General features: G+C 39.0%; 1 protein-coding gene across 1 annotated transcript in view; it reads left to right on the top strand.

Annotated features, from left to right (window-relative positions):
* The window catches only part of suclg2 (succinate-CoA ligase GDP-forming subunit beta), a 125,673-nt gene extending 102,175 nt beyond the window's left edge, over nucleotides 1-23,498 (top strand). Inside the window, exons 10-11 of the mRNA XM_057361836.1 lie at nucleotides 18,512-18,632; nucleotides 21,936-23,498. Coding sequence (XP_057217819.1) covers nucleotides 18,512-18,632; nucleotides 21,936-22,051 — 237 coding nt within the window. The 3' untranslated portion in view covers nucleotides 22,052-23,498. The remainder of the gene's footprint in view (nucleotides 1-18,511; nucleotides 18,633-21,935) is intronic.
* The last annotated feature ends 1,835 nt before the right edge of the window (nucleotides 23,499-25,333 follow it).

Raw genomic sequence — 25,333 nt, 5'->3', positions numbered from 1 at the left:
GATGAAACCACAGCCAACAAAGCCATTTAAAGATGCTGAAAATTGTAGATCACCAAGGCTTCAAAAAAAATCTAAACTGCATAAAAACATATCACTGAAACTAACAGTAGATGTATTTTGTATTTCAACATTTCCTTCTGCTAAAGGTCCAGTGTATGAAATTCAGCGGCATCTAGCGGTGAGGTTGCAAATTGCAACCAATGGCTCAGTCCACCCTTCCCTGACACAGAACTAAGATGTTGTCACGTTTTCCCTTTTTTACCGAAAAACATAACATATTTACGAAATGCACTATGTAGAGAAGTTTGTCAGTTTAGGGCTACTGTAGAAGAAACATGGTGAATTCTATGTAAAGGTACCCACGGTGTACAGTATGTAGATATAAATCGCTCATTCTAAGATATTAAAAACATAGCACTTCATTATGTAAGGTCTTTATACACCTTGAAAGACATACTGTACATGTATATAATCATATAGCTTTTTTTTGTCAGTATATTCTACTTTGCACCTTTAATGTGACTATGGCTTAAGCGCTAAGAGGTGTAGCTCAACACAAGTAATCATGGCATGTGCGCACATCTGTAGTGTTTTGCAAGTTTGACGTTGATTGAATCCACATGTTGACATTGATTGGTGATATTTTGGTACATTGCAACAAAGAGCGAGAGAGAGAGAAAGTGGTGAATAGGAGAGAGAGGGGTATAGTGTGTACGAGAGAGAGAAATTCTATCAATTTTTAAATTACTCATTTAGTTTAGGTGGAGAGGCTGCAGAAAGCAGTCATTGCATTTCAATAAGTGCAGTGATACAGTGATTCTCATAGATGAATAACAAATTAGTGGTCTTAAAAGGCCCTATTTTTAGAGCGGCCACTGCTGAGGGCCAAAGCGCCGTTTCAAAATAGTATTCCATCTCTCTGTATTAATATGCTCTGGGGTTATTTCATCCTGGCTAAATTGCCTCGTACACTAAAAAGAAGCAGAAAAGTAAATTATCTGGTTCCTATCCAGACTTTCTCATGCTTTCTAATGGCCATAAATGTATAATGCAAATACTATTCGTATAGAGTTGAGATATACCCTGAATCTGTCAAAAACAAAAAATGTATTATTGTCATTTATTAATAGCAAATTGTCTTAATTGTTTTTATACCCAAATTCGAGCCGGCACATTCTACTTCTCTTAAAAGTCAGGACTGCAGGTAAATAATACTGGACATCTGAATAAAAAATAAAGCGCTTTATTAATTCTTCTGCCTTTCTTGTAAAACAGTCCATTTGAAAATACATGGATAACAACAATTATATTTTAGCATTAGAAATACTGCTATGACTTAAGGACACATATTGGTTGATTAACTACAAAAACATAAAATATGCATTTAGGGGCAGAAGGGGGAAAGTTGGGGTCTTGCTGAATGAGGAAATAGTATAACTATACTAGCTATATGTAAACACTAGTTATGTCAAATATCCTCTTCATTTTTTATTAAATTAGTATTTTCCAGACTGCAAGGTGTATGCAAACTTACGACTCTAACTATACTACATACACACACACACACACACACACACACACACACACGCACACACACGCACGCACACACACACACACACGCACACACACACACACACAGTGTATAGAGTATATTCCTACATAAAAAGGCATCTTGTATGCTTCACTGGAAATCTGACTTTTATACAAAACAGTTGTTTGCAGTCTTTAAACAATACTTTTTGTATTTTTTTATAAGTTAAAATTCAAATGTGATCTCTGACTTTTGACCCCCTTGTGCAAAGGATAAAGCCGGTCTGTTTAGGTGTCTCTATACACTCTTTTACAATATTGCTTCAGTCGCTTATGATTCCAATATAACACAGTTTAACTTATTAGTTTGGTTGTATGTTGTAAATGTCCATTGATGGTTTACATACAACTTTCGTAACATGACAAGACATACAGTACACAGACTAAACAAATACAAAGCATCCCAAACTGTTTAACACTTTACAAACTCATTTCATCCATTTTTAATGGGACAAAGCCAGTTGTACTGTAGCTCCTGTTCTTGTTTAGCAATATCCACCACTGCCGGCCAACGTTTAATAGTCTGCCGTTTATGACTGTTGTTAAAAAGAGCAGTTGAGCCACCATTAGCAAGTGCGGTTCTTACAAAGGCCGAGGCATGTCTCTAACTGTAACTAAAAGAGGGCGATTTGCCTTGCAAAAAAAGCACAGCTGCCCTTTAGACGCCTCATTGGCTTCTAAGATCCACAGCAATCGGAATCTGAATCATTTGGATAATTGACCTTCTGCGCGAATACATTAGAATAAATTAATTTTGATTGGCCACGGAGCATCCCGAACAAAGTGGGAGGGTCGGCCTTTTATATGCAGCGTTGGTTTGTTAGGACGGGCCTCAGAGGTGATTATGCATGCTGTTCTATGTGTATTATGCATTTCTTCAATTTAATAAAGTAATTTTGGCTTCGAGCAAGGCGCGGCGCCGCAATCAAGTCGTGGCAGAACTCCATGATTGAAGTAGATGGTTGGAACATCTCGGATGTTTGGAAATGCATTGCTATAAATTTTTCTACCCAGGCCTATTGAGGTAAAAAGCTCGGCAGTCTGACCGCAGGTAAGCTCAAGCACAGCTAGCGGATCTCAAGGCTGAAGGTGTGTGTGTGGGTTACGTGACCTCGGTTAGATCTGTGCGGATTGAATTTGGTTGTCTGACACTGGTACGTGAAAATACTGAAGATTTAATAGGTTGTAGAAGATGATAACTTATCCTGTAACTATTGTGTTTACAGTCAGCTGTGGAGCAGTACTTTATAGTTTGATTCAGTAGACCTGTTACTGCTAAACATCCCACTGTAAAGTACAGTAACAACAATCAATAAAGTCTGAATATGTACAGTGTGATCCCATTTTCAAAATCAGATGGAAAGAAAGTGATTCGGTCACTTTTTTACATGCCACAGATGTTCGGATACGATGTGGCTTTTTCTGTAAATCCAGAAAAGGACTTCATAGATCCACGAACATTTATTTACTTATTCTCTTCTAGTTATGAAACTAAATATAGCAGAACACAGCTTAAGGATCTGTGAGTGCATGTGTTCCTGTGCTCTTGATCATGTGTTACATGTGCTGTCTTTTGAACATCTCTGTTCCCCTGACTCAACGCTCTTTGATCGACACACATTAACCCCTCGGAGGGGGTTGTGGGATATTTATGTTTGTCTGTCACTGATAGCATGTCTCTCTCTCTCTCTCGGATGAATAATGTTCTCACCGCTGTCTCCTGATGTCAACAGCAGCTCTGTGTGTGTGTTGGTAGGCGTGTGTGTGCATGAGCGAAGTGTTTTACAGAAGGAAATGAAATCTGCTGCCTTGACTGGCATGTGTCTGCTTTCTCGCCGTGCTCGCTCCCTGGCGCTCATTTTTTATCCTGTCATTTTATCGGTCCTGCATATTCTCTGTGTTTGTGTCACTCTTGCAGTTTAATTGTGTTCCTGTCTTATTTATCATTGTTGGAATATCAGGACGTGATCTGGACAGCTTCAGAAAAATGTGTGAAAGAGTTTCCATGATGGTTACGATTGTGTCCTGCATGCGGATTTTGGCAGTGAAGACGGCTCATGCTTTTTTGGAATGAAGTTTCTTTCTTCATACCTGCAGCACATTGTCTTTCGATACCTTAGAGAACTTGAGATTTCTCATAAATGAGCCTGCAACAAAGTTCGGGTTTTAAATCGAGCAGTGATGGCCATTAGCTTGGCTTCTTTGCACTCATTTTTTTTGTCCAGCTGATTAGGAAATAAAGGAAGTCATAGAGAACACACGTGTGCATGCCCACATCATATGTCAAATACCCCGAGCCAGTATGCTTTAATGGCTCTTTAAAGATACAGACTCTATTTGATGTTTAAAACAATTATGTGCAGAATTAATTTGGACCAATGAGATTGCACTGTGGGTGGGGCTGTACTCCAAACAACTAGTCAAAATCATATCACTTAATGCCATTGCAGTCGGCAGAAATAAATCAGATCTACAGTCTTAAAACACTCTGGATTTGGGTTATTTATTAGTTGACAAATAAACAGTATGTGTCCTATGATGTGACAGCCAAAATAATAAAAAAACTCTTAAAATTTTATTTTATATTATGTTATTATTATTTATATTTCTAGTATAAAATAGAATAAGAGAGATTTATCTTCATTGTTTATTTTCTAAAGTTTTGCTATATCACACCACAGGACACATGTACTACCCATTTATATTTGTTATGTTGTATCAGTTGTCTCAAACCATAGACACGTCCCCCATTTACTTCCACTGTAGAAAAACGAAACCAAAATGTCGAAAATATGGCCACTGACATATTGAGTATTAGTCAGCGCGAGGTGGAGCTGATGTATCAAAGTCCCGCCCCATTCAGATGACTTGTATAAGTAACTAAAACCCGACTTATTAGAAAAACAAATACTTGAACATACATCAGCATGAAAAGATCTAACCAAAATGACAGAGACCATCTTTGGCAAAAATGTAGGCTATTTAAAGTGTAATTGGACTTGGGTAGGTCCAGAGCTGTTGAGAGAGAGAGTCGCGACAACGGAAGTTCAAAATTTCCGTGTGTCACGTGATTCATGGAGCCTTCAGATAGCTCCAAGAAGTTATGTTTTCTCTTTAAATGCTTTCTTTCTTTCATTTTTTAGTTCAATAAATGTCTTTAAATGGGTTAAATGTTCACCTCAGTCGGTCTGTTTAGCCGCAGCTCCACGCGTTACTAGTAACTTCCGGGAACTATTGAGAGCCTCCATGAACAGCCATTGCTGTGAAAAAACCTGTTCCATTGTAGTCAACGGAGTTGACGCGACTCTCCCTCTCAGTGGCTCTGGGTAGGTCCTGTTGGTTTACATAGAGAGGGCGGGGTTTATGACCTATACTACAGCCAGCCACCAGGGGGTGACATGTGTGACACGCCTGTCTTAAACTCTATATTTATGCTGTAAATTATGTAAATACTTTACGAAATTACGAATAAGATATCACCTTGTAAATTCAGAAATCATCTCTTGTAAAACACTATCCTGGTTCTATCTGGTACAAAAAAATTTGCATTTTCACTAAAGCTGCTTTGATACAGTATGCATTGTTGTATTGGAATAAAATATTTGCAAAATGTAACATTAGGTTTTGAGGTCTGTTTTTCCCTGTAAATGCATTAAATCTTCATGATGGAGCTGAAACTTGTCTGTTGTAGTATTACACAAACATATTATTGATACAGTCTCATTTTATGCTTATGTCCGTGTGTTTGTTTGTAGTGTGTGTTCTTATCTTCGTGAAACATAATCTGTGGCCCTTTTATTTATTGATAGTATTGAGTCCAGCACATAGAGGGGAATTGAATGACGTGCTGTTTGAAAGGACAGTCTAGCTCATCACCGATACGCTTCCACCTGAAACGTTAGCTGTCACAGTTCACAACCCCGGCACTAAGGCACAAGAGACGAAGACCTTGAAGCGGATGTGGCCAAAGCTAGTTTCAATTCACTGGGACACGCTGTACCCCCTCCATCCGCACATGTAGTCTCTGGCTGCAAATCCATTTCTGCTTTGATTGGTTTCTTTTCTTTCCTGGAGAGATGGAGAGAGCGCTGGCCAGACGTGCCTGACCGGGAATTCACGTGGTTGTGAAGGATGTTAGCACAATGTGAACCCAGAGCTGCTGTTGATTTGCCAAAGAGAAAATGGCATGTGTTACGGGAAAAAGACGAATGATTTTGTGCAATACAATGCAGAGCGCCGTCTCTCAAGAGCAGAGATCCTCAGAACGTAGTCTGAAAAGAACAGATGATAGTGACCACCTAAAAGGACTGTTTTGACAATATATTGAATAGTGAAAAGCATTTTGGTTGGTTTGAAAAAGTTGTCAGGACTCACGTCTGTAAAATATGTTTATAAAGGACAAGGATACTTCTATAAAAATCGTTGTGTTTGACTTGCGTACCAGTATCACAAAACGTTTAGCTAGTGCTAATGTTAGTATTATACATGAACAGATGGGATTATTTGCAATATTTGACTTAAATGTCTTGAAATCCACCCACAGACTATTCTTTCTCTCTTCTATGTCTGAAAAATGTTGATGAACAATTTGAAATTCGTGCCATAATATTTTTGCGAAACATTTTTGTTTTACCCCACTAGGAAAAGGTCAAGGTGGAGATTTTAGCGCCATCTAGCGGTCGGGTTTGCAAATTGCAACCAATGGCTCCCTCCCTTTCGACGCACTACGGCAACTGACGCAGGACAAACATGTTGTCACGTTTTTGCTTTGTCGAAGGAGATAACATATTTACGAAATGCGTAGAGCAGTTTGTCTGTTTAGGGCTACTGTAGAAACAACATTGTGTGTTTTATATAAGGGGACCCACTGTGTATGTGGATAGAAATAGCTCAACGTAATAAAAACACAACGCTTCATTATATAAGGTCTTTATACACCTCTGAAGACATAGTTATGCATTTCATATTGCATTTCGGTCAATAGATCCTCAAGAAAAAATGTACGCTAGACCTTTAACTCCTAAAAGAAAAAGAAAAATTCTATCATCATTTACTCACCCTCATGTCATACAGGTTTGAAATGACAAGAGGATGAGTAAACGATGACAGAAGTTTTACTTTTGGGTCAACTATTCCTTTTTTAACCTGTGTTTCTTGATTATTTAGTTGCATCCAAAATCAGAATCTGTTCTTCCAAAATAAAGTAAGAGGTCTCCGGCGACCCCCAGCTTGACACACCCCTACATTAGACACGTCCAGCGACAGCCACGAGCCAGAAGAAAAATTCCGTCAAAGCCATCAATCAAGAAAAGTCGTCCGGCAGTTCTCAAGTGTCCCCTAACACGAAGTGATACTTGGAATGGTGGTGTCAAGATGTGTCTGTGTTTTGCGAGCTGATTTTTTGACATAATGCTTCATCTCCTTCTCTCTGGGTGAAGAGAGAAGCTGTCATGCTTCAGCAGGCTGGATAATTATTTCTCTCTTATCCCCTGTGCCAGGCCCAATCTGAGGCCCTAATAACAGCCCGGGACCAAACCGCGTCTTTCTCTCCCTCTCTTTCCCCCTATTTCTTTCTCTTTGCTCCAGAGGAGCGGCAGAACCGCTGGCAATGGATTAGCAGAAGGGAAAAATAGCCTTTAGATTTGATAAGATTGTGCCAATGAAGAGAGCCAATATACGGAGATATCAGACGGGAAAAATAGAAGCATATTAACTTTCTTATCGACTCTTTTGGCTTCGCTGTCACCGAGCGTATACCGAGCCAGAGTTTTGACAAAATATTTGAATACGATTTTCACACCTGTGCGACCACGCCAAGTTTGGGTGACTGATACGAAGATACGGCGCCCAAGCTGTTTAAAGGATCGGTTTATATTTTTCAAAGCTCTTCTGATAAGATGCCTCTTCTTTTTAAAATGCGACATCGAGCCGTTCTGGATTTGTGCCCCGACTGTTACGTTAATATTTAATGCGAAGAAAGCATTACACAGGATATCCATCTGCCTATCCGACTACACACCCACAGAAATGCCATTATTTCACCTCCCTAATGGGTAAAAACAAACAGTTGCCCTCCGCTCTTCATTTCAGATTGATGACTGCTGTCAACCGCCCCTCTTCATTTGGAAATGTTGGGTTTTAACCCTTGACCTCTGGTTTGTGAAGGAATCCACGTCAAATAAAAGATGAATCGTTGGGAGGGCGGGGTACCATCCAGGAATATGACAGCTAAGCGAGAAGCCTGCGTTTGGTAGATAAAGCGGAACAATAAGCTAATAGGCCACGCTCACGCAAACGCTTTCGCTCTTTTTTACGCAATCTGTAAGGCATTAACAAAAGACAGATGCATTTCTGCAGATTGATAGCGTTGGTCAACCGGGGTAGCCCCTTCTTTCCGTGATAGTACAGCTGCCAATGTGCGGTCAGATGATAATGCCAGCGCCACCCGACCACACCAGGCAGCCTTGGCACTGACAGCACCTCTTTTGGGTGCCATATTAATGGAGATTTGCCTCCTTTTTAAAAAAAAAATACTCGTTGCTTTTGTTTCATATTGTTTTTGTGATTATTGTTCCAAGGCTATAAAACACACCACAGATGATGTTAGGGGAAACTAATGGCCGACCAGCAATAATGTAATGGATCTGGTGGGCGCAGTCTACAAGCTATTTGCGTAAAGCAGCCGGCAGTGCCAAAGCGCGCAGTCATTCGTCTCGTGTCGCAGAGAACGTTCCCTGAAACGTCTGATGATGCTCCGAGGCAAATAGAGACGGGGAGTCGAGGCAAAAAGTAGGCTGAAGTCTTTATTTAAAGGAAAACCAAATATGGACAATGTGCTTAATGCAGTGGTGACACAGACAAGTGGTGCAAACAGTGAAACGTCCCAGTTCTGTCCCAGTGTACTAAATTTCAGCTTGGAGCCGGGCTTATCAAATTCAATTAGAGAACAAATGTATGTACATACATATACATATATACATACATTCACGTACTGTATATACACATGGGCTATTCCATGCAAATGTCAACCTTTACCAAAGGTTTTCATCATACTGATAGGTCATTCAACATTTGGTGTTTAAATACCACCAGTCTTAGAATTTAAATATTTTTGTATAGTTTTCCATTGTCAGATATGTGAATTTTCACATCCAAAACATATTTTTCATAAATGGACAGATGAAGAATACTATTTTACTAGAACTATTTTACGTTCTATAAAGAGTCATCCCTTCTCCATTTGTTGGGTATTATTGCTTCTGGTGTGTTCACAGAAATCCAACAAAGTATGGTTTGCTTCTCAAAAACATGCCTACTTTTTTGTCACGCCTATAACGCATACATTTTGTGCATTGACTGATATTTTCTGTTGTCTAGACTCAGGGCTTTAGTAAAATATAAACAGATGATTCAATATTATGGTAAAAAAATACATTCTCTGAGAATTATATGAAAATATTCGTAAACAGGTGACCTTTTTTAGTTACCCAATGATGAATTATCAGTATGTTTGACTCTAGTCTTGCTGTGGAGCCCCATGGTCCTGTTGTATTGTGTGGCTAGAATTTCATTGTGCAAATATATTAGATTGTAATTGATATAATTGATTCAGTGGGGTATTAATTAGCTCAATCAGCTGTAAATTGGTGTAATTTGAGCTTGTGTTCAACAATGAGTAGGGCCTAGATCAATTGGATCATTGCTGCTGTACGACCTTAATTGGAACAAGTGTAGAATGTTTACATGATGGGCAGCTGATGAAGTACGCTTATAAGATGAAGTTATTTTACCGTCAGAAGCATATTAGCTCAAAATCTCATACTACTCTTTTGCATTTTCATCATTTCAGACAGTAAACGTTTATTAGCCTTCTAAACATGCTGTACGCTGATGTCCAAATGAATTGTGATGACGTGTAAATCCTAAAATGATTTAATCCGGCTGTGCTGCTTGTTCCCGACTTGCAACACACTGAATATTAGCTTCAGAATGTGCTAGCCCCGAGGTGTGCAGTCTAACATCCACACCGTAAAACGAGTTTATTTACAAAAATACGAAAACAGAAGCCCGCGGCCCTGACAGCTTCGTTTGTTCCTTTTCTTTCTAAATCTCGCTGCCAGATTGAGTGAAGTGCACCATATTTTTATAAAGCAGCATTTACTCATGTACGAGAAAGCATAAATCATGTCCCGTGTATCATTAATATACATAGATGTCAATAGGAAACGCATGACTGGAAGAAATATGACTGTGCAGCATAAAGGCCGAGTTTAAAAACAATGTGGTGCGTTTGGAAACATTGTGTGGAGAGCGGCACTCTGTGCTGGCGGTGCTGGCTCTGTGCTGCCCCCTAGTGTCAGTGAGTAGAAAAGCATTTTAGATGATGCATTGTGTGCTGAATGTTGAGGTTGTTTTGTGTTGTGCGCACACTTTTGTCTTTAAGGGTGGAAACTTTCACTTCTTCTTGCAAAGCCAATACAATTTTTAAAGCTGCAGAAAAGCATCTTGAAAAGCATCCATCTGTTGAATTTTAGCAGAAACAAACATCAGAAATGACAAAGTCACCCGACAGCAACGTTAAGGATTAAGAGAACGCAAAGACGCATGAAATCTTATTTCATCATTATTCATTTTCAACTGACTGTAAAATACATGTAAAAACATCAGTATTATTATCTTTGCAGTATTAAAGACCTGTTTTATGTTTGTTTGTTTTTTGTAAATAAATGCAAATGAAAACAAATAAAAAAACATTTATTTGGAATTTGGTAAAAATGTTGTGACTGGTTTACAGAATGAAACACAAATGGTAATTTTGCTTAAACACATATAATATAATACGACCTGTAGTAAAATGATGTAAAAAGTTAATCTTGTTAACTATAGGCAATGCAAGGAAAACAGTAGCTTTTTAAGAAATATACATTTAAAACCAATGCAAAAGTATTTAGTTAAAGTAGTTAATATTATATATATACAGTATATATATATATATATATACACCACAATATATATATACTGTATAAATGATACGTAAGAACCCAATGTGACACACAGCAGTGCGTTTGTGTAGATAGATGTCTCCATTTTCAAAGCCTTGGCTCAGGTTTTACTCCCTTAGGCTGAGAAACGTTCCAGGTCTGTGCTTCTACACATCATGTTTTCCTCTCCATATCTTGCTAGGGTTGAGTAGAGATGATGAAACAGATGTGCACGTCCTGCAGTCATGCTTAGTGCCTGCCAGTCCCAGTGTCAGCAGCTGGACATCACAGACACAAGCTCTCTCTCTCTCTCTCTCTCTCTCTCTCTCGCTCTCTCTCGCTCTCTCTCTCTCACTTCCGGTGTGTTTGTCGAGGGTGAGTGTGGGCAGAGTGGTGTGAGCGCGGGTGATTTCTTGTGAGTTAATCTTTTCTTTATTCTTTTTTTCTGGCTTTATTCTCTTATCTGTTTGTTTGGATATAGTTGCTTTTGTTTTGTGGGCCGTTTTGCGGCAAGCATGACGGCCCCACGCGTGCATAGTTTGAGCTCATTAACCCGGCGTCATGGGGTGAAAGTAGCGTCCGCGGCTAGTGTAGAAAAATGCTGCCTGGCTGTGGGCGAGGTTGTGGGCTATGCAAGTATAATGTCTGCCTCGAGAATGAATAACGCCACTGTCATCTTTCTTTGCACTATTGAAAAGGCCAATGAAGTGGTCGAAAAGGGTTTAGTCATTGATAACCTTTTCACTCCCGTGCTTCCGCTTTCTACACCATCAAAGAAAGTTGTACTATCTAACGTACCGCCGTTTCTTAGTGACGAAACTTTAGTCAATGCTTTGTCGCGTTATGGCAAACCAGTCTCAGCCATTAAGAAAATTCCCATCGGTGGTGGATCGCCTTTGTTGAAACATGTTGTTTCGTTTAGGCGTTTCGTCTACATGGTTTTGAAAGATGATGATGATTTTGATGTGTCTTTGCACTTTCGCGTTGATGATTATGATTACATCATTTATGCAACAACTGACAGATTGAAGTGTTTTAACTGTGGACAGCATGGTCATTTAATCCGTGCTTGTCCAGCAAAAAATCAAAGCAATCTGTTAAATGACGATGAAATTACTGACAGAAGTGATGTTGTGGTTAATATTGAGCCTGATAAAGCAGATGATAGCTTGCCCGGGCTCGTGGTAAATAGAGCCGAAGATGCATTGCTTGAAAACACGGGTTCTGATGTAGGCGTGTCTAATCTACCGGCGGATGAGTCCGTTACTGAGGAAAACCGGCATTTAAATGTTGACTTCAATAATGACTTACAAATCACTGTGAGAAATGAGTGTGATGCTATTGAAATGGAAATGGAGCAGACTGAGTTTAAAGTCCCATTTAAGAGGAAAAATGTGGATGAAGCCCAAGTTGGTAGACCTGCAAAAAAACCGGACAGGGATGAGTTAAGTGATAACGATGAAGCAGAGAGCGGCAGCGAAACATCTGATTCTAGTGTTAGTCTTTCTCAAAGTGTTTTTTCTGGGTGTCGTTATGAGGTTGATGACATCAAACTGTACCTTAGAGCTACCAAAAATAAGAGAGGTGTGCGTATTAAGGAATATTTTCCAGATGTAAAGCAGTTTGTTGAAAAAGCTAGGCGTTTTATGATGGAGGGCTCGTTTACAAATAAGGAAGTTTATCGTCTGAAAAAGATTGTAAGTAAATTTAATTCTGAGCTTAACAATGAGGACAGTGAAAAAGCCTAAGCACATGTATTCTAACAGAATGTTTTTGTTTTTTCGGTTTTTCTTTTCTTTTCTCCTCTTCATAAGCATGTGTGAGTTCAATGTTGCAACTTTAAACTTGAACGGTGCCAGAGACATGCGAAAAAGAGCAGCATTGTTTCAAGTCATTTATCAGAAGAAAATTGATATTATTATGTTACAAGAGACACACAGTGATACTAGCAATGCTGCTGATTGGGCAGTGGAATGGAATGGTACCACTGTCTTAAGTCATAATACTTCACTTAGTGCTGGAGTTGCTATTCTTTTTACAAAGGGCTTCAGTCCGCACTCCCTTCAGGTTGAAGAGGTTATTAAAGGTAGGCTGTTAAAAGTACGAGCCTCTTTTGAAAACTCTGTATTTGTTTTTATCTGTGTTTATTCACCAACTTCAGCTGTTGAAAGAATGTTGTTTTTAAATACTTTGTGTTCTGTTCTGCAAAATGTTGGTGATGAAGAATATTTATTCTTGGGTGGTGATTTTAATTGCACGGAATCCAACTTGGATAGAAATCACATTGAACCTCATTTACCCTCCCGCAAACGCCTCATTCAGTTAATAAAAACGCATGAACTAAGTGATATTTGGCGGCAACGGAATGGCGAACATAAACAATACTCTTGGTCTCATGTTCGTGGTAGTTTGATCTCATTGGCAAGACTGGATAGAATATATGTTTTTAAGTATCATTATAGTGTAGTAAAGAATTGTGTTATTACCCCATCAAGTCTTTCAGACCATAGTATGGTGCAGTGTTCTGTGTTGGTTAATTTTATTAAGCCTAAGAGTGCTTACTGGCTTTTAAATACCACTTTGCTGGGGGACAGTTGTTTTAAAAAAAGCTTTGAATTTTTTTGGGACGAATTTAGAACTACTAAGAAGTCTTTTAGAACACTGCAGCAATGGTGGGATTTTGGGAAAGTTCAGACAAAAGTATTTTGTCAACAATACTCTCGGAACGTTACTAGAGAGGTAACCATAATTTTAAATGCCTTAGAGACTGACATTTTAAAATTGCAAGAATTGGCTCTCTTGCCTGGGGACCAAAATGGTGTGGAGTCTCTTTTAAAAAATAAGAAGACTCAATTAGCCGATCTATTGGGGAATAAAGCACAGGGTGCTCTGGTCAGGTCCCGTTTTCAGAGCGTGAATGAAATGGATGTACCATCAAAGTTTTTCTTCAGTTTGGAAAAGAAGAACGGGCAAAATAGGGTCATTCATGGATTACTTTCTGAATCCGGAACTTTGTTGACAGACTCTGCAGACATTCGTAAAAGAGCAGTCTCTTTTTATGAGAATTTATATAGAAATGAACTGGGTGCAGAGTATGATAATGATAGTGATTTTTTTGATAATCTCCCTCAGGTGTCAGAGGAAGTTAATGGAAAAATTTCACGTCCTTTAACTTTGGGAGAACTGCATAGAGCCCTCCAAGGAATGAATCTTGGGAAAGCGCCGGGGATCGATGGTCTGCCAGTTGACTTTTACAAGTCTTTTTGGTCAGTGATTGGAGAGGATTTGCTGGAGGTACTTAATGACAGTTTAGCCGGAGGGCTGATGCCGTTAAGTTGCCGCAGAGCTGTCCTTACTCTGCTACCTAAAAGGGGTGATCTGACAAATATCAAATGCTGGCGGCCGGTATCGCTCCTCTGTGGGGACTATAAGCTGTTCTCTAAAGTTTTAGCAAATCGTTTGGCAGAGGTCATGGACCAGGTCATCCATCCTGATCAGACATACTGTGTCCCTGGTAGGTTGATCTTTGATAATGTCTCTCTGATTAGAGATCTTTTAGATGTCTCTAAGATGTTAAATTTAGACTGTGGCTTGATATCTTTAGATCAAGAAAAGGCCTTTGATCGTGTTGAACATGTGTATTTATGGAGAGTGTTAGAGGCTTTTGGTTTCTGTAAAAAGTTTATTAATCAGGTGAAGGTCCTCTATAGTGACGTCGAGAGTATTCTCAAGGTGAACGGTGGTTTATGTGCTCCTTTTGGGGCTCGTAGAGGTATAAGACAGGGATGTCCACTTTCTGGTATGCTTTATTCTTTGGCCATAGAGCCTTTACTACAACAAATAAGGCTGAAACTTCATGGTATTATTTTGCCAAATTGCAGTAGTAGTTTTGTTTTATCAGCATACGCTGATGATATAGTAGTTATGGTCAGTAGGCAAAATGATGTACAGATTTTAACAGAATTGCTCAGGAATTTTAAGGTGCTATCTTCTGCCAATATTAATTGGAACAAAAGTGAAGCACTGCTCTTAGGAAGGTGGTCAAATGGGAAACCAAAACTTCCTGCTGGTTTACAGTGGGGAAAAGAAGGTTTTAAGTATCTGGGAGTGTTTTTAGGTGATGAAGCAACAGTAAAGAAAAACTGGGAAGGTTTAATTGAAAAAATTGAAGGGCGCTTAAAAAAATGGAAGTATTTGTTTTCAAAATTGTCATATAGAGGGCGCATTTTGGTTGTTAATAATCTGGTGGCGTCTTCTTTATGGCATAAATTTGCATGTGTAGACCCTCCTTTGCAGTTGGTTGCGAAAATCCAGGCTATCCTGGTGGATTTTTTTTGGGATAAACTACATTGGGTCCCTCAAAATGTGTTATTTTTGCCCAAGGAGGAAGGAGGTCAAGGACTGGTGCATCTCCAGAGTAGAATTGCTGCCTTTCGACTGCAGTTTGTGCAAAGACTTTTGGGTGGACCTTCAAACTGCAGTTGGCGTGCCGTTGCATGTCAGATTCTTCGTAGTTTTGCGAGTCTTGGATTGGACAAAGCCCTTTTTTTGATGGATCCTCAAAAAATGAATACCTCCACTTTGCCAGTTTTTTATAGGAACACTTTTAAAGTTTGGAGTCTTTTTGATGTCCAAAGATCAGAAGATTCTCCTTCTATTTTCTGGTTACTAGAAGAACCTTTAATTTATGGCTCTCGTTTGGATCTAATGGACAGTGCTTCTTTTCCTGGACTGAGCAGATTGCTGTTGGAACACAATATTATTATTCTGAGTCAATTATTGGACATTGTGGGACTGAACTTTAAGAACGAAGCGGCATTGGCTCAACACTTGGGAGTAAGGTCAATTCGCGTGGCTGCTCAGCTGCTGACGAGTTGGAAAGCTGTTCTTAATACAACTGAAATAGCCTTGTTAAATGATTTTTGTACAGGTTCCTGTGTTCCTAATTCTAAAGACTCTTTTCCTTGTTTTTATTTGTCTGTGAATTTAGAGGAGGTTTCTTCCCCTTTTTTCGAAAATAGTAAATCTCTGTGTGTCTTTTCTTTTTTTTCAAGTACTGGTAAATCTTTGTATAAGGCCTGTGTTTTAGCTTTTAGCAAAAAAGGGTTGAACGGAAAAACTGACTCCCCCTGGCGTGATGTTTTTAATCTTGATCAGAGTAGAAAGCCTGAGTGGAGATCCCTGTATAAACCACCGTTGACCAAGAGAGCAGGTGATTTGCAATGGAGAATTCTCCATGGTGCTGTCGCAGTAAATGCGTTCATTTCAGTTTTAAACCCTGAGGTTGCTTCTCTATGTCCCTTTTGCTCTGTCAAAGAAACAATTTTTCATGCTTTTATGAAGTGTTGTAGATTGGAACCGTTATTCGTGATTGTGAGTGATCTTTTTGGGAGTTGTAATGAGATGTTCTCTTTAGAGACTTTTATTTTGGGGTTTAAATACGTGAGGAAAAAAAGATTTCTCTGTCAACTTCTGAATTTTGTGTTGGGCCAAGCAAAGTTGGCCATTTATGTCAGTAGAAAAAAGAAAATAGAGCAAAATGTAAGTCAAAACTTGGTAGTTTTGTTTTCTAATATGGTGAAATCCAGAGTTTTGGTCGATTTTTATTATTATAAATCTGTTAATGATCTTGCTACTTTTGAATGTATTTGGTGTTGCAATGAGGTTCTGTGTTATGTTTCTGAGGGTGAATTGTTTTTTACCCATACTTTATGATTATTATTATTTATTTATTATATTGGTTTTTTCCTCTCTCTCTTTTTTGGTTGTTGTGAATGGTAAATGAAGAGTTGTACTGTGTAATGGTAGATGTTTTTTTGTAATAAAGGCGTTGTTAAATCTCTCTCTCTCTCTCTCTCTCTCTCTCTCTCTCTCTCTCTCTCTCTCGCTCTCTTTCTTTCCAGCCTGTCGAAATCACTAACAGAGCCCTCACTCATCGACTGTATTGGTTCGGATTTCAACAGAATGTGCAGTTTCAGGGTCACATATTGGAAACTCGAGCACAGGGGCCCTTCACTCTGTTTCTCTTCTTTTGTTTTGTATCTATTTATATCACAGCTGACAATGAAACACTAGGCATGTGATAGCTGAGGATGTAAAGATGTGGCTGCTGTCGCCTGAATAGAAATCTGACAGCTCGACCAGGTGGGCATGTACCTGTTGGAGGAAACATTGTCTGCCTGTCTATCGGCCTCTAGCCATTTCTATTTCAGTCTCTCTCCTTTTCCCCCTTTCTTCTGTCCGTCTTTGACTGTTCGTCTGTCACCTTGTGGGTTGATCTTTGAATATTTCACTTTATCTACAGACTAAGAAGCCCTCTCTCTCCTTGAATAGTGTGAACATTTCTAGCTGCTAAGAGTATTTTCAGGCAAATCTGGCAGCATCTCTCTGATCCTCTGATCTCCTCTCTAAGCATGTAAATATCATTAACACAGAATGGAGCCAGCATTCACTGTCACAGATTAGCATAGATTATGAGTAAACATGCCAAATTAATCTGATCTGTCGCTTTGCTAATTTGACTGAAATAAAATGACACTAATTTGGTTTCGTACCTTCTAAGAGTACAATATTCATGAGCTGCTGACAGCTGTGAGCACACACGTGTGTGCTGTTGTGTGTTTGCACACGTTATCCCTTTGATCTCTACTACGCATTTATGAAAATGATTGTCGGAGTGAACTGAAGTATAATCTGCTTAGTATCTATTGAGGCCTGGTGGTTGTTATATAGCATTGTTAGCACACTAGAATGTCTATCTCGCTTCTCTTCAGGTGGGCTGCTCATTTCAAAACTGAATGAATACCATACTTCACAAGCACCTCAGATCTATTATTCAGTTCTGTGATGGAAAACCTGAAAGTATCATGAGAATTGAAAGATTGGGATTTCAGGCATTGAAGTCATGGAAATTAATCAGATTTATAGTCTCCTTTTAATTTTTTTAGATCATAATGTTTCTGTCACGTCCTAGAATTTGCATCAAAAGTCCTTATCCAACCACAAACATTTGGAAACTAATTCATTGGGGCAATTCCATGCAAATGCGATCCTGGACAACAAAACCAGTCTTATGGGTCATTTTTCAAAATTGAGATTTTTACTTAATCTGAAAGCTGATTAAGCTTTCCATTGATATGTGGTTTGTTATGATAGGATAATATTTGGCAGAGATATAACTATTTAAAAATCTAGAATTTAAGGGTGCAAAAAATCAAAATACTGAGAAAATCGCCTTTAATGTTATCCAAAATGAAGTCCTTAATATAGCATATTACTCACAAAAATAAAGTTGTTATATATTTATGGTAGGACATTTGCAAAATATCTTCATGGAAAATGATCTTTAATTAATATCCTAAAGATTTTTGGTATAAAAGAAAAATAGATCATTTTGACCCACACAATGTTTTGTTGGCTTTTGCCACAAATATTCCCGTGCTACTTAAGACTGGTTTTGAGATCAAGGGTCACAAAAATCAACCTTAAAATGAAAAAAAATCAAGTTTTTACCAAGCTTCACTATACTGATAGGTCAATACCCACGTGAAGTCTCTCTTAAAGTTTTGGACACACTTTTGTTTGTTTTTAAAGCATAGTTTTCCATAGTCAGTTAAGTGAATTGTCACATCCATTGTAACAACTGTCCATGTTCCTCAAATGTGCACCGATTTTTTATATCTGGACTCTATCATCAGGGGGGTTAGTAAAATATAAACGGATGATTTAATATATTGGTAATAAATACATTATCTGAGAATGTATATTTCACTATTTGACTGAAAATGTCACATCCATACCACTGGAATTGCCCATTGGTCAAAAGGTGTGGACCCTGAAGTTTTCCTTTTCTGCCTTTCATCTTTTTAAACAATGCATTTGCTGACATTTTTATCCAAATAAATCGTTGTTTTTAACACACTTGTTTTTTCTGTTTGCAGGTAGAGGCCATCTTGGTGAACATCTTCGGAGGGATTGTCAACTGCGCTATTATTGCTAACGGCATCACCAAGGCGTGCAAAGAACTGGAGCTCAAGGTTCCTCTGGTGGTCAGGCTTGAGGGTGAGTGTCACAAAATGTGCAGCTTTTAAGTAAAATATTGCATTTTCTTGCACCTTCAACAGTTTTAACTTTAAGAAATTGCTCTTCTCAAAACCTTTACTCATACCAAATTCCCATTTTGTCAAGCGAAGAGCATGTTAGGGTTGGTTAGCAAGCGCGTCACGCTGCAGCAGTTGTTCGTGGCAGTGAGAGGAGCAGAGGGGCCGGCGTTGATTGCAGGACCTCTCACCTGTGTATGCTAATGCTACTCGCTCGTGTGACACCGGGCCTCGGCTTACTCCCATCTGGCCATTAGGATAATTGGCAGAAAACAGCTGAGTCGTTTTGCCCGGGAGAGAGACATATCCTCCACTCCATTAGTTTTCTGCCCCTCGTTTGTCCTGCCATACCCTGCCCTTCTCACAACTGCTTAAATATAGTATACCAAGAAACAGCATGATGATATGCTGAAAACTAGATTAACTAGACGTATTATTTCATTTTCGGATCATGTTGAATGCAGTTGAATGCGTTTATTATCAGGGCTCGGCAATACGGTCCGACGGCCCCGGGACAGTTTGGGTCACTCATTACTTTGTTGTCTTGCATTTGTTGATCACTGACGTGAACTTTTAACGTGATGTTTAAATTGCTTTTGGCCAAGTAGAAACTTCTAGCCATCAGAATAAATCCCACTGCTAATACAGTATTTCTCAAGATAAAGACTTCCTTATATCTTACACAGCAAAAGTCATTTCTTTTCCCATCCAAATAGAGATGTCTTAAAGGAACAGAGGTTCAACTTCGCCTGCCCGCTCTGGAAAAGTGAATTAGTCACGGTGGCCTGTGAGCGCTCAGTAATGGGTGGAAGAGGCAGCATGCTGCTTACAGATCGATCGTCTTCTCTTTCTCTCTGTCTGTGGCTGATCATGTCTGACAGGATGCTATAAGTTGGTTCCCAGCTTAGAGTTTACTTATATTAGCAGCCTGTTGATTCCAGCGCGCCTCTCAGCGAAGCCCCTTCAGGATTCTCACCTTTCCGACAGACTTATGCTTTGTGTGCAAATGACTCTTATTGTGTGCATGTCATTCTGCGTACTGTTAAACTAAATACCTGATGTATTTAAACTCACACATTTTGGGGGGAATACTTTAAATTACAAGATGTGACCACCTTATAATCTAAATCTTAGAAAAGAAGCCATACAGGCATAAAAAAAAAAAAAACAGCCACGGAAAAATGTAGGAGACCATTTCACAATTATTTCAGTTGTGTGTTTAGGTCAAATTACCATTTTTGTTTCATTCTGAGAAGTACTAACCATATTTTTCCCAAATAAAAAAAAATCTTGTTTCTATTTGCATTTAGTTTCATAGAATGAAAACTGGAGAAACAGGTCAAAATAACAGAAAAGATGCTCTTTTTTTTAGACCTCAAATACATCCAAGGAAACAAGTACACATTCACTTTTAAGTAATACAACAGTGATATTTGTACATTTAGGAAAAGTTTTTTATGTGATAACCTCGATCTTTGGCTAGATGCTTCAAACAAGGTTTTATTATCTGTTATCTTGCATTTTGCTTATATATTTTGTTTGTAATTATCTTGTTAGTTATGTAATGAGAATGGAACGTTTTTTTCTAAAGTAAGATTTGTTCAGAGGTTTGTCTTGATTTATTCCCTGTGAATTTAGTGTTAAGTTGGTCTCTAGCAGCACCTAGTGGTGATGGATGACTACACACCTGTGTGAGAATGTGTGAGAGAGATAATGTAACCACATCGCTTGCCTGCCAATGGCTTACACCTATTCTGTTTCTGTTTGTGGGCAGCTAGAGTTAAGACCGGGAACAACATCCTAACCTGAAAACCTCCCTCTGAATGAATAGCTACACATATGCTTGAAAATGTATTATAAGATTATTTTAATATAAATAATAAGTAATGAATAGTTTTTATTAACACTATTGTTTTATCACTGAACAAGATACAGACTTCCAGTCAGTTGTTGTTTTTTTCACGGCTGTCAGTAATGTTTTCTCTCGATGCCCTCTGTATCCTTAAACAACACGACATTGTTAAATAGCGACGGTTGGTGGGTACTCTATACTCCCAGCGCACGCTCGCCCTCATCCTCTGCTAATGAAATTATATAATTGATTGTTTTGTGCTGCCAAATGTGGAAGACGTGTTGGAATTGAGTTATTGTGCGAACAGACAAAAGCGCTGAAATATCAGTAGTTAAGTGGTGCTGTAATTGAATTCCTCATGAAACTGCTATTGATTGGAACATCCTCTCTCCTGAGGAAGAGTATTATCATAATTACACACACACACACTGACAAACACGCTGCTTACGTATATACTGAAACATAACTATACATTTAGCTGTAGCTGTAAGTTGTTTTTGTATGCGTTAATCCTTTGTGCTTATGGGAAACACGTTTGAGTGAGGCTTGCGTCACTCCTCAATTCTGTTTCTTATGATTTCCATAAAAAACATTTTAATAAATCATAACCTAACATTGATATTCGCACACATATTTTGAATGGTTTGAGCGGTGGGCTCTTACAGATGTTTTTTCTCCCTGAAGCTACACACTCACCTGTGAAATCATCACCTCCGTCTTCAACAGCTGCTCGCCGCTCTCTCTATCACAGCTGCACACGCACCTCACACACGTGCGCTCCGTTCTTCTTACACTGACAAAACTTTCATTCCCTTTCCACTCCTCCATTTTCTCCCCAATCCATCTTCATCCTTTCGACCCCTCTGGAGTATTTTTCTGATTCGTTTTATTGTGTTGGCCCCGGGCCCCGGCCTTGTGTCAGGGGGCCACAGTTCAGTGACATTCAGAGTCACTGTAAAGATCGGAACGCCTGCCCGAGCAAAACGTTACGGCGCGTGCTCTGTCGTGCCCCCGGCAGCTGGCACCGACACGTTCCCCCTGCCAGGCAATGGAGCCCTGTCATTTCCAGCCAATGGAACGAACAAGCTCATTCCCCGTCAGCCAATGGAACAGTTCCTGTTCTTTTCAACCAATCAAACAAGTTCCGTTGCATTTTCAAAGCCACTGCTTCTTTAAACCTGTAGAGACTAGTTTGTCCCCAAACTCCAGTCACAACCTGTCACGACAGTACAGAAACTTTTATTTTCATAGAAGCCTAGTGTGTGTGTGTGGGGGTGTGTGTGTGTGCATGTGTGTGTGTTTGTGTGTGCGTGTGTGTGTGGGGGGGGGGTGTTAATTAAAAATCGTATCAAGGTCTTATAAAATCCTTTAAAGTTTCATTTTTGAATTTATTTTTGTGTAAATACTCCACAGGGACCAACGTTCAGGAGGCAAAGCGTATTCTGTCTGAGAGCGGCCTGCCCATCACCTCCGCCAGTGACCTGGACGATGCAGCCAAGAAAGCCGTCGCAGCCATTGCCAGGAAGTAAATTCGTACACACAGGCAAAATAAACACCGCTCATACACCAGAGAGCCGTGGCCAGCATCGCAGAGAGAGCCTTGCACACTTTATTCACCCCGAGAAATTCACGACACACTGGGTGGAAGCCACTTTTATCCCCTGCTTTCTGAACCATAGTTACATACCAGCCTTGAAGATTTCTTTTTTGAAGGACAGTTCTGTGTTTAAGACTCGAATCTTATTTAAAATATTGCTATTCTAAAAATATATATTTTTAAAGGGATAGTTCACCCAAAAATTACTCACTCTCTAGTTGTTCCAAACCTGTATACATTTCTTTGTTCTGATGAACACAGAGAAAGATATTTGGAAGAATGCTTGTAACCAAACAGTTCTTGGACCCCATTGACTACCATAGTAGGAAAAATTACAATGGTAGTCAAAAGTGCCCCAAAACTGTTTGCCGTCCTACATTCTTCAAAATATCTTATTTTGTGTTCAACAGAACAAAAAAAAATGATAACGTAATTTTTCCTATACTACGGTAGTCAGTGGGGTCCCAGAACTGTCACTGTTTGGTTACAAGCATTCTTCGAAATATCTTACTCTGTGTTCATCAGAACAAAGACATTTATACAGATTTGGAACAACTCGAGGGTGAGTAAACGATGACAGAATTTTTATTTTTGAGTAAACTATCCTTTTAATAAGCCACTATAATGAGTCTCGAATATGCAACTGTCTCAGAAATCATGGTGCATCACCCACATTTCATTTCTTGCCTTACTTTAAGCCTTTTTATTGAAACTTTCATTTATTGATCGCAAGAATGGATATACTTTTACAAAGTAAAACATTAAAATCAAAGTTCAAAAGCATTCCGTATTAAAGCTGTAAATCTGTATCACCTTGCGTTAACTGTATACCATCACAATGTCATGTGGTGCAGTGGAATAGTCTTGTTAATTTTTTTCATGTGATTGAAACTGTGAAATGTTTCAAATCCCTTATTGATTTGTTAATCTCCATATGATATCGCCACCCCAATCTGAGTTTGTTGTGTTTGTATGGGTGTGATAAGTGAGGCGACCTGACGAGAGATCTGTTTTTTAACTAGGTAAACTGTCACGGTATGGTTTGCAATATTTCTGCCTTAATATCCGTTATTGAACACTTAATGCAATATTCCTGATCGCACGCCAAAATTCAGTGATACCCAAATGCATTGCAATGCATATATCACTGCCGATTTGTTAAGAGTTTTTACAATAATGTACATGAAAGCATTTATGACAGTATATGGTTTTTATTGTGCCTGTGTCATGAAGAGGTTTTAAAAGCTACAAATTCCATCAATGAATGATATGATGTTTCTTTATTATTAAAAAACAATTAATAAGTGTAATTACCTTTCTTTTTGTAATCATGAATGTTTTTTCAAAGTCAGTGAATATTAAAGTGAAAATAAATCATATTTCAATAAATCTTGCCTCGATTTGTTTAGCGCTGTTGCTTTAGTGTAACCATTATAGTATGAAAAAATATATTATTATTATTATTCTTATATTTTTGTAATAGCATCCTGTAACATTTTCTACTCTAAAAAGTACTATAAGAAAATCATGTTTATGGCCAAAACGTCGTGGTCATTTTATGGTTTATGGTCAAAATTGGATTATGAGTGTAAATGTGTGTACGCTCTCTTATGCGTTTTCTGAAATCCATCCCTGTCAGCGTATCGGAACATTTGATGGATTATCTGTCAGGCGATCCGAGAGGATACCCGGACCAGATCAAGTGCCTCAAGCAACAGACCTGGACACGCTCGTAGCTCTGTCTCTTTCTCTTCTTACACTTTTTCATTCTGCTTTACGTCTCTCTCTCTCTCTCTCTCTCTCTCTCTCTCTCGCTCACCCACTCTTCATAAAAGTCTCAATCAAGTTGATCTGCGAGCGCTTGCGAGAATACCGAAATCGTCTTGCAAGCTATACAGAGCCTATACAGGCCTCGCAGCCTGCAGTCTCTGCCCGCGTTGGACGCAGTGGTGACATGTTAATGCGTACGTATCCACACAAAGTTACGTGTCATTAGAAGGTGAAGTGTGGAGGAGATGGGTGGCGTGAGGGCGGGTGGGTGTAAATCGAGGAGATGGTTCAATAATTGCCTATTTCAAGCTCTTCCTTCACCGTGTCAAATACAAGTGTGTTGATGGATTAGACTGTGGAGTTAGCATCTTGTTAAAATATTCTCTTGTCCCGACATTGTATAATTCAGAGGTCATTGAATGCGTGTGTGTGTGTGAGGGAGGTGCATGTAATGATAAAAATTAGTGCCGCTTTCTTGTTCAAATATAGATGAGGTAAAAGCTGTTGGAGGTTCTACCTTGAGATAACACTAACTAAAAAATCACTAGCAGTAACATCTAGCTGTCAGTGTTTGTTGGCAATTGGAATTGGTCTCATTAAGTAAACTGCTTATTAACATTGAAGAGATTTTTTTCAACCCTTCTTACGTTGTAATTGTTCAGTTGAAGTTTTGAAATGCTCACGGTGGCGTTTTTCATAAATCTTCCGAATGGATGTCAGAACGGTAATTGGCACTTTGGGAAGCTGCCTTTTGAGTTTAGTGTGAAACTGATCATCAGCCCTCCGGGAAAAGCACAATTTTCTCTGTGGACAGTAAGGTCAAGTCATCTTTTCAGGAATATTGGTTATTTATTGTGCCGTTTAGAAATAACAGCCACAAATTTATTAGTTCATAAAACAGCAATGTGCTTGTAGATGGCGTGCCGCTGTTGTATTTGTGTTGTCAGAGTCAGGGGCTATTCACTGATCATAAATTGTCAGTTTAGTGCTTTATGGTGCCTGTCTGCAGTCTAAACATCTAAAAAAAAAACATTTTTGTATGGGTTCACACACGCTTTTGATGGGGTTATTTGGAAGCATTAAGGAAACCGCTGCATTAGTTTTCACGGAGGTAAACGCAGTACTTCACAAGGTCAGGTAAAAGTTTCTAGAAAACTTGCCGGAGGAATTAATCTGCCAGTTTGCTGACCTTTCACTGTCCTTGAAATTTAGGAGGTATGGTAGTCGAAAGGATTGCTTTACTGTAAAACTTCACAAAGAGCTTGTCTCATGGATTTCTGTGGACCATTATTGCATCAAGTCATAAAAGACGACGATGGATATGTTTTATAACAAAGCCAAAGAGAAAATGTTGGCCGAAAGCGCTCTCAGGTGGTTGATTTTGTTATCTAGTCAGTGCTTTATATTCAGGTCTCATGGTTTGGCCATATAGCACAGATGGGCA

Source organism: Triplophysa rosa, linkage group LG20, assembly GCF_024868665.1.
Source record: "Triplophysa rosa linkage group LG20, Trosa_1v2, whole genome shotgun sequence".
Classification (NCBI taxonomy): Eukaryota; Metazoa; Chordata; class Actinopteri; order Cypriniformes; family Nemacheilidae; genus Triplophysa; species Triplophysa rosa.
The sequence above is the reverse complement of the archived record's forward strand: the minus strand, read 5'-3'. Positions and strand labels throughout refer to the sequence as shown.